Source organism: Crocodylus porosus, unplaced genomic scaffold, assembly GCF_001723895.1.
Source record: "Crocodylus porosus isolate Cpor-Errol unplaced genomic scaffold, CroPor_comp1, whole genome shotgun sequence".
In the NCBI taxonomy this organism is placed as follows: domain Eukaryota; kingdom Metazoa; phylum Chordata; order Crocodylia; family Crocodylidae; genus Crocodylus; species Crocodylus porosus.
Window position 1 is genome coordinate 84,629,455 of NW_017728943.1, and position 10,427 is coordinate 84,639,881.

The following is a 10,427-nucleotide window of genomic DNA, read 5'->3' on the forward strand; positions in this document are numbered from 1 at the left end:
AGGTCGAACGGTCACAAACTCCTGCAAGACCGTTTCAGGCTGGACATAAGGAAGAATTTCTTTACTGGAACAGTCTGCCAGCGGAAGTGGTTCAAGCACCTACATTGAACACCTTCAAGAGTAAATTGGATCCTTATCTTGCTGGGCTCCTATAACCCCAGCTGACTTCCTGCCCTTTGGGCATGGGGCTGGACTCGATGATCTCCCGAGGTCCCTTCCAGCCCTGAAGTCTATGAAATCTATGAAAAGATATGGCTTGCGGAGCGTATCCCACGGGTCTTGGACTGGACCTGTGTACCATATGCAGAGTGCCCTGGCTCGAGCCCTAGTCCTGCTGTGGCCAGTCTGGGGCATATGTTGCATCTGGAGCATGGGGCCTGTCACTGCATCTGATTTGACACACAGATTAGCCCTATGCCCCTCTTCTGGCCTGCGGTGTCTAATGAGTTTGATACCTCTGAGTTAGCCTGTAAAATTCATCTCTCCCCTGCCTTCCATGGACAGTTAAGTTCAGTCTGATATGTGCCAAAGTATCTCCCAATTTCAAATTAATTCTCCCACCAGTTGCTTGAGGCAGCAGCCTCAGACCTCTTGTTTCACTAGTCTTTTACATATGCAAAGCAGGTAACCCTCGGTTCTCTGGACCATGGTGTACATGTAAAAGGTGCCTGATGAATCCGCTTGTATGGAGTCCTGCAACCATCGCACCAAGACCTTCAACGTGTATGCGTAGACAAGACTATGGAGGAGAGGAGGCTGCCCAAGATCTACTGTCCCTTCCCACCACCTTTAGACCATTGAGAAAGAATCCAAAGGCTAGACCAAGTCCAGACATTCGCATAAGCTTCTCAGTACCTATTTATGTCAGGTTTACAATAAGGTGCCCTGATCAGACATCACCGTAAGCTTCCCAGTACAACAACCTGTTTTATTTGTATAAAGCATTTTGCATATGGTTATATTTTAAAATGTGTTCTATTTTGGATGATATTCCTGCTTGGATAAGTGGATGTTCTTAAAATGGGGTGTACAAGCAGTGCCAGTAACCTCTCAAGGTTGTTGATGTTTTAAGTTTCATGACAGTATTGCAATAAAATAGTGCCTTTGATACCAAATGAAAGAGGGAGAATATATTAATAATCTGGAAGCTGTAAGAGTGAAGGAAATTATTACTGTAGTATGAAAAGCTGCACATATTCAGCATTTTGTTGCAAAGGATTTACAGTGACAAAAATGACAAAGGTATGTAACAGGTAAATTTGGTTTAAAAGGTGGTGTTACTTGTAAAGAAGGTTAAGTTATATATTTTTTCAGAAGAATACTGCTACAGATTTCTGTTGGTTAAATGATAGTGAGGACCAATCTGGACGCAGTTATGAAAACCCTAGGCTGCTCTCATCTTTTTTACATAATTGCATTTGTTGAGTGAGGGTTTTTAATAGATTCTTTTTTCATTTTTCATAGGTTGGAGCGGCACTAAGACCAGCTTTTTCCCAAGATACGCCTTCTGATATAACAGCAAAAGCCTGCCAGGTACAGAGAAAAATATGAAGGCTTTATAGTCAATACTTGACATATTTCATGTTTTTAAAAAATATATCTATATGATTTTTAGGAAAAAGGTGAGAAAATAAAAGTTAGCAAACACCCCCCTGCTGGAAAATGTGCAGTCCCATCCAAAAATTATCGCTTTATTAGGAATATCTTAAGAGGCTCTAGGAAACACATTTTGTTCAATAATGCAGTAATCATTTATGAGCAGTATTGTAAGATATCTGTTTATTTAGTCCTTCTGGAACTAATTATAGGTACATGTAAATTCTAGTTTTAAAATAAAAAAATCAACTTGCATATAAAATGAGACACTTGAATCAACATATCTATTAAAAAACAAGTATTGCATTTACCTGAATCTATGCTGACTCTGAATTTAGGATGAACCTCCCTCCCCCCAGTAATTAAATTCTAGACCTGGCAAATTGATTAATCTGCTATACTTTTCCACATATAGAATCTAATTATGGAGAGTTTCCTAAATTTGTGTTGTGTCCCCCCCTCACCCCCCATTGCAGCAGTGTGGTAAGCACAGGGGGGTAGGTGGTGGTGGAGAAGCTATCCCCATTCCCTCCTCCATCACTTGCCCCCTGGCAACCTCTTCTCCTTAGTGCCTGCAAGCCCCCCACTTGCTGCCCCTACCTATCCTGCTTTCATCTCACCTGGCCCCTGCCATTCCCCATGGTGGCTGCACATTCGGGCACCTCTCTCTCACCACTTGCTTGTCCCTCCAACCTTTGTTTGCACCCCCCCCCCCCAGTTGCCTGTTCCCTGCATCCTCCCTACCACCTCTTACCTTCTCTTTGCAACTCTGTCTCCTGCTTGGGCACTACTGGTCCAGGGCTGGGAACCTGGAGCTCATGCTGCCTCCAGCCATAGCTTGGCCATGTAGCAGCTGTTGCAGTGGCAGTAGCATCAGGCCTGGCTCTTGGAGTTGGGGCTAGAGCTACTGCCATTGCTGTTTATACCCTTCACCTTGTCAAAGTTTACTTGTACATTGAATGCAGGGATGAGGAGCTTGAAGCGGCACTTTGAAAATTAATTTTTAAAACTCTTTTTCTATTATCAAAAGCTTGTTTTTTCTGTGCAACCCCATTTGATCTTATATGCTTGTGAATTTTAGTTCAGATGGGCCTATATGGGCTACTGTAAATGACATTCCTGTTTTATTTTGGTGGTACTATAATGTGGGTCTTCTGCGGCACCTAAGAATATCCTGAAATTTTTTTACGAATACATTTTATCCACTTGTGCCTGTACTTGTCTAGGCTGACTTTGTATTTACTTTAAGGGAAATCTTCTTTCCAAAGTCACAAGAACCTTAAAGTCTGTAAGAGCTTTCTTGTCTCTCCCTTGTCTGAGAAAAGCTTCCATGGACCTAGAAGGGGTTCTATTACGAGAACCGTATTGCTACCCCAAACCTTAACCATTCCCATCACAGCAAACAGTCTTGATCAAAACAACTTCAAAGCAGAAAAAAATTGTCAATGTGTGCAGAAAATTATTCTCTTTTTGGGTCCAACTATGCTAGAAAACAAAGAAAGAGACACTGATTTAATTTGAACCCTGTGTTTCTAGTTCCATATGCCTCTTTAAAACCTCCACTGGAATTAAAGAAGTGCCCTTATTCCAAGGGAAATGCTGTCACTTGCCCTTCTCAAGGCAAAGCATTGCATTAAAATGTTTCGACTGCCTGACTCCTGTGTTTATGCTGCATAGTACTTACAGTGGAATGGGTGATGGGTCTGTTGTGCCTCCCTCCCATGATAACATGAGGGTAAACATTCTGCTGCCATCTGTTCTAGAAGGTGGAGAGGTATAAAATCACTCTGTAATATGACGCTAGTACAAGAACAGAAATTTCACTACTTGGGAAGAAGCCCACTGTGTACCTGTTCCCTTCCACCTACCTGGAGAACCTGTTGAAGTGAAGATGTGGAAGAGAAACTTAGGCATCTTTGACTCATAGGTGTGGGGAAACTGCTCTCCCATCTTTTGAGTGGCATTAAATGTTGTGGGGAGAACTTATACAGTCTAGGTAATCTTAACTATATGCAAGAGTTTATACAAAGCAATATCCCCACTTCACTCTTCAGGAAATATTTCAGGGAAGGTAAACTGTTTCAGTTTAGATGCAGCTAATAACTATCTCAAAGTTTAGAATCATTGCGCTGTAAGAGACCTCAAGGAATCATGTAGTCCTGCTCCCTGTACAGATGCAAGCTTTACTTTACCTAAGCCATCCCTGGCCTGTCTTGTCATAGACCAGTAAAGAAACTAGAAACAGTTTCTAGTATCTATCTGCTCTGACATCTAGGAATTTTGTCCTGAAGGTTGACTTCTTAAATAGGATTGGAAGGGACCTCAGGATGCTATTTAGTCCAACCCCCTGTTCAAGGCAGAATCATCCCTGTCTAAGATGAAATATTCCTTTCTGTAGTATAAGCACACTTCGCTGTTCTCTCACCATCAGCAGTTGTGGAAACCGTTGCTGTCACTTTATGACATTTCAATATATTTCAAAACTGTTTTCACATCACCCTTCTTTTTTCAGGGTAACCTTTCCATTTTCTTCCACCTTTTACTAATGTAGCTTATTTTCTAACCTCCAAAACCCTTAGATCTTTGCCCACGTCCTTCCTCAAATGACCAAAAACCGGCCAAATAGACCAGTACTATTACTTAATACTTGGATACTGTACTATCTATTAGTGTAATCCATGATAGCATTTTTCTTTTTTGCAACAGTGTCATATTATTGACTCTGCAACTCTCAGATCGCTCTTGGCAGTGCTGGTGCCCAGCCAACTCTCTCCCATGTTCTACTTGTACAAAGATTTATCTTTCTTGTTTATGGCTGAGTTGCCATTTTTTTCAAGATGGTGAATAGAATTAAAATCCAAAACTACATTTTACATCCAATACTCCGAGATCCAGTGCCACCTGCAAATTTGATGTGTATATTCTCTGCTCTTTCATCCAGATCATTAATAAAAAATGTTGACCAGCCCAGGTCTCTCCTTTTGATATTTCCAATTGATGCTGATCCATCCAATGTTTGTTGCCTACAGTCTTTCAGCCATCTCTCTATCCAAGGTAGTTCCCTGCTACTCCTCATTTCTCCAGCTAATAATATGGCTATATCATGTGTCACTGTTTTAAAATCTGGACCTTAATAAGGTTTTCATGCCATTTGCATTTTCATTTTCCAACAATCCAGTTGTCCTACCAAAGGAGACCAGGTTAGTTTAGCATGGTTTATTCCCAGTGAATAGTTGCTGCCTGCTAGTGACACCTTTTTGTCTTCTAGGTGCTAACAAATTGATTGCTTTTCAGATTTGTTTGGCCAAGATGGGTGCTATGTTTGCATGCTATCTAAAAATGAAATGGGTGAAAATTGTACCATGGCTACCTCACTTGTCACAGATACCATTAGCACTGGAAATCTATGTTGTACTTTTGAGGCTTTGATTTATTTTAAGATGCTAGTTACAGGGGCATGGTGCTACACAAGAACAGGTGATCTGCAGGATGCCTGAAACTTGAGGACCTGTTGCAAATGAAAAAACCCACAAAATTCATGTCTTCCCCCTTCCCTCACACTTGTATGGTGGTACCTTTTACAGGACATGGTACTGGAAGAAAATCTTGTAAAATGGATGGATAAATACACACTTAAAATACTGCAACAGTGTTAAATTGCAAGTCATGAATATGCTTAATTCTTCCTTTTTGATGATTTTGATGGCATTTGGTACATAATTTCACATCAGATAGATTAAAAACAATGTGTAAATAACTGCTTTTTTAAGTACTACTGTTTAAGTACCTAATTCAAAATAAGTGCAATGACAAATTGTATTTGCATGATTTGGTAAACACACCCAAGATGGAATAAAATCTTTTGTTTCTTCTATTTACTGTGAGTCATGGATAAACATATATTTTACATGTTTTACGTGGATCTGCAATTTATGTAATTCATGAATTTATGTAATTCATAAATTGCAGATACGCTGAATTTGTTTGAGCTTTTATCAGTTTGATTAGTTTAAATTTATTCTTGCCCAGGTATGTAGTACGTGGATAGGGAGCGGAGTTGTAAGTGACCTGAATGACCTTCGTCGAGTTCACAATCTCCTCGTCTCCTCCCTGAGAGTACAAGCAGGAAAGGGGTCTTCAAGCCAGCTTTACCGAGAGAGTGCCACCACTATGGAAAAACTAGCGGTCCTGAAAGCCTGGGCTGAGGTAAACATTTGTTGCTGTTTCCTTCATATTTTTAGTTTAGCTTCATTAGCATGGCTGCAGCCCATCCCGCTGTTTTAGCTAGCCAGTCAGCCCAAAGGTTGCCATCTTCTCCAGAGACTGTCTTCCTCTTTCTTCAGGTCTTTGATTCTACTTGTCATTCCATTCCTTTCACTACAGGGGTTCAGATCCTTTCCTTTGAATTCATCTGTGATTTTTATGCTACTTCTGTTGTATCATTCACTGCTGCTCCTCTTCTCATAGCCTCTGCTATGCACAGTTAGTCTCTCTCATATGCTTACTCTTTTCTCCCCATGTTCATACCCATGGCTTTAAAAAAATAATGTGTTGATTAAGTGAATGGTTTTCAACCTTCTTTCGTTTGTGGACCCCTAAAAAATTTCAAGTGGAGGTGTGGATCCCTTTGAAAATTTTGAATGGAAGTGCAGACTTCTGTGAATTGTAAGTGTGAATATACACATAATTTTTATTGATCACAGTCCTTTTTCATGGACTTCTTATGCATAGTCTGTGGATCCCTCTGAGTCCATGGACCAAAGGTTGAAAACCACTGAAATAGTATGTTGGACTGTCGGGGTTCCTGCGCCCCGGGGACCCAACCAACACTACCTGCCAGTGGTTTAGTGTGTCATCACCTGTAATTGGAGTGTCCCACGTGTGCGTTTCGCCTGCCACGACTTTGATGTTAACGGAGTTGGTTCAGACGTCTGACGCGCGTAATCCAATTATGAGTCTCGCCGACGTCTCGTGAGGTCCTGCGTTGCTGAGGGCTCTGCCTCCACTACACCCTCACCCGTACCTCCAGGCTGGTGACCAACTGATTGGTATGGCCACGTGTCCTCAAGTCCATTCAGATAAGCCACAAAAGAAGGAATAAAAATCAAAACAAGCAGTACGACCAAGACGGTTCCCTTGATCGGGGCAGCTGCTCTGGCCGTCCGCAGCTGCCTTCCTATTCAGACTTGCCCTCCTAGGGGTCAAGCCCTCTTGTAGGGCTTTACACGGTTCCCTTTTTGACAATTTAAGTTTGTAGTTGAACTGCGCCCCTCTTACAAGGACTACGGCACCCAAAGTTAGTAGTGCCCTCCTATTAGGGCCTTTATGGTACCCTTCTGCCGGGCTCCACAGTTCTATTCCCCGCAGGGACCGGCAGACTGGGTTCAAAAACCCCTCTGGTGTTTAGCTTTTTGCCAGAGGCTCCTACCCGCATTCAGCGTTGCTCTCCTTTCTCCACACACCGGGGTAAGGGGAACTTCTGCCGGTCTCTTTGCGGCTGCGGACCTGGGGCCGCTGACCCTCTGCTCAGCCCTAGAGCCTTGGAGCCTGCTGGCTCCTTCTCTCCCTCACATGGACTAATAAGAAATTCTCCTGGTAATGCATAGTCAGCTATCGGTCTGCTTAGATGTTGTTTGGGAATGATAGATTCTAAGGATCTTTAGTGTCCTAAAAATTGGATTTTATATACAACATTCTGTATTGTAAATAATTTATTACGATGTCCACACGGATTAGATTGAGAGAGACTTTTTAGAAGATACTATATGAATGTGTCACTAAGCATTGTTGCCTTAATAGGATGTATAATCTCATACAGTTGTAGAAAAATGGTCTTATTTTCAGACCTGCTAGCTCCAAAAGCTACTGCTAAGGTTAGTAGAAGTGGTAGAAGCCTAGTACCTCTGAAAATCAAACCAAAAATATATACAAAGGTGCGATTAGACAGTAAGCATAAGACATTGTTGCACAGAAAATGTATACTCATTTCAAGTGCTCTGAATGGTTACATTTATATTAAAGTTGCTGTAAAATAGTTTAGGTTGACTTCAATGTCTTGTGTTTAATGGTGATAGTGCACTTAGCTTTTGCCTCAAAGTATTGTTTTATGCATAACCTTTTAAATGTTGGTGTATTTTCGAGCATGTATAATGGGATGACTGTAGCATAGATCCCAGAAGGTGCCATGCCAAATGGAACAGTCAGTGATCCAAGACTTACTAAAGCATTTCTGAAACAGCTTGCCCTATGCAAAATGTTCTTGTAATGGAAGAACAGAAATACCTGATTTAAGAGTCTGTGTTGTGCGAGCTGCCATTTTGAATTACTTTCTAAAACGTTACCCCTGTGGTATAGAGTGCTACAAGTGTTTTGAAAAGGATGAGCAAGAAATGGAACACAGGTTGGGTTTTTGTTTGTCTTTCTCATATTAACATATGGTAGGTTTTTGTGCGTTTACTCTTTTTTGGAGATTATTTTTGAGAGAGAGAAGGTTTAACACTTCATCCCATTGTGTTAATCAAGCTATTTACAGCTTTTATTTTTTGAAGGAAAGCATCTGTTGTGTGGGGACATTTATTTCTGATATATTTCTTCTCTGAAAGCACATTTTATTTCTACTGCATATCTGCATATTTACTCTTATTAATAAATAACAGCAAACCATCAAAAATAAAGAATAGCTTTTCTTATGAAGCCTGATCTACACCTAGAAATATTCCAAATTAAGCTACATTTGATTTTAGTCACTTTAACGTTACCAGATGAATTTGCTAGTCAGCTTCCACCAGATGGTAAACAAGGCATGATCTTAAACTCATTTCAGAGTATTTCTGAGAGGTTATATTAATTAACTACATTTATTCAGAAATCAGAACAACCATAAATTATATTCTTCAGGTAAAAGTCTGAGTAGTCAGATTGGCTTTGTACTGTGTTCAGAACATTGGCAAATTTTACCTTGAAATAAGGGCAGATAAAGGTTAGTAGCTTTGCTGCTTTTCTTGCAGATTGTATTCTGGTAAATTTTGTAGTAATTTTTAAGGACTTCAACTACACAAAAAAATCTAAATTTTTTTGATAAACCCAAGGGGTCACCTAGTGTGGAATCTCGTTTCCCTTAGAAAAGACTTCTCCTTTTCTTTTAATGGTTTTATAATCTAAACTTTTGTATGCATTTTGTTTATAGGTGTATGTTGTAGCTATGAAGATAAAAAAAGAGGCTGAAACTAAACCAAAGCGAGCCATAAAGAATACAAATGAAGATGAAGAAGATTTTGGTGCTGTGGATGAGCTCCCACCAGACAGTTTGATAACACTTGTACAACCTGAACTACCCACACTTAGTCGCCTCTGGTTAGCTGTGCTCAAAGACTATGCTCTTTTAACGTTACCAGCTGAATTTGCTAGTCAGCTTCCACCAGATGGTAAACACAATTTCTTTTTTTTTTTTTTTTTTTAATTTTAGTGAAAGGACAGAACAGATATCTCAGCAGGGAATTTTGAACTCTTTTTAATAATTACCTCTTTTCAATTTTGTACCTGCAGAAACTTGACATAATTACATGGCATACTAGGATGCATACCTATTGTAAAAAAAAAGGTAGAAATGTTAAGGCTTGCCTGTATGTTGTGTGTGTTTCTTCAACATTTTGGAATCAAGTATTCCATATCAGAGTCGAGATGTGAGGTGACATTAATATCATGCCTTGCAGAACGCCAGTACTTAATCCATGGGGCTGGGCTGTGTGGCAGGGCGCAACCCATAGTGCTTTGGGGGAACCTGCAGCTTGTGGTGTGTGTGCTGTGGTGCTACTGGGGAGTCCACAGCCAGGGTGCCCATGCAGGTGCGGTACAGTGGGGGACCTGAGAGTGAGGCTGATATGCCTGCATCTGGGACTCAGTGAAGGGGCTGCCCACATGCACAGTGCAACATGGGGGCACCCAAAGGACCCAAGGTTTGTGCTAGTATGACCCTTGCTGGTGAAGCCTGGGTGTCATGCAGCCCCTGTCCACTAATAAGTTGAATGGTCCTGTTGTATGGTGAATCAGGACCATGCCTATAGAGCAGGGGTGAGCAAAATACACCCCACGGACCAGATCTGGCCCGCAAGGCCATTCTATCTGGGCAATGGGACTTCTAAAAAATTTACATAATTAATTATTATCTATCCGTGGCTGCCTGTCAAAGATGACAAGGCACCAGTGGCAGTAGGACTCAGGGGGAGCCGGCAGCAGGATCCAGTAGCCACAGCAAGGCCTGCCCTGCCCCACCCCGATCCCCTAACCAGAATTCCTTGCCTAGCGGAGGCTTCTGGCCTGGCAACCCAGGGGCTGTTCCCTGCCTCCTTCCAGCAAACTCAGCTAAGAAAGGGCAGAGGGAGGCAGGGGAGGACTACAGATGTTTGCCCTAGTCCTCAGGGCCAGCTCCTGCCGAGTCCTATGGTCTGGCAATGCAACCAGAAACTACGTGGTTTCAGACCAGCTGGCGGGGAGTGGTGAGAAGTGGCGACGGTGGGCAGAAAAGTGGGGAAATGGCAGCTACAGGCCAGGGGGCAGTGGCAGTAAGCAGGCGGGTGTGAGGGCGGGGCCCATGCCAAAGCCCTGGGTCCAGGGCCAGCAAGAGCCCTGAGTAGCGTGGCAGGAGCGTGGGGCCCAGGCTGGCAGGGGTTGTATGGAGCCAGGCCAGGCTGCACCAGCAAGGAGAGCTGGGAGCCAGCCCAGCTCCATAGAGCCCCTGTCAGCCCAGGCCCTGAGCTCCTGCTGCCCTGCTCTCTGTGTGCAATGAGGGAAGGAGAGAGTATGTGTGTATGCTCTTAGGGTGAGTGCCACGC

The 10,427-nt window shown here is 42.4% G+C and overlaps 1 protein-coding gene across 2 annotated transcripts in view; it reads left to right on the top strand.

Annotated features, from left to right (window-relative positions):
- HEATR5B (HEAT repeat containing 5B) overlaps positions 1 to 10,427 on the top strand; it is an 88,757-nt gene that overhangs the window by 52,509 nt on the left and 25,821 nt on the right. For both annotated transcript variants that reach the window (XM_019549724.1, XM_019549725.1), the window contains exons 27-29: positions 1,465 to 1,533; positions 5,626 to 5,802; positions 8,783 to 9,020. In XM_019549724.1, the coding sequence (XP_019405269.1) occupies positions 1,465 to 1,533; positions 5,626 to 5,802; positions 8,783 to 9,020 (484 nt within the window). The remainder of the gene's footprint in view (positions 1 to 1,464; positions 1,534 to 5,625; positions 5,803 to 8,782; positions 9,021 to 10,427) is intronic.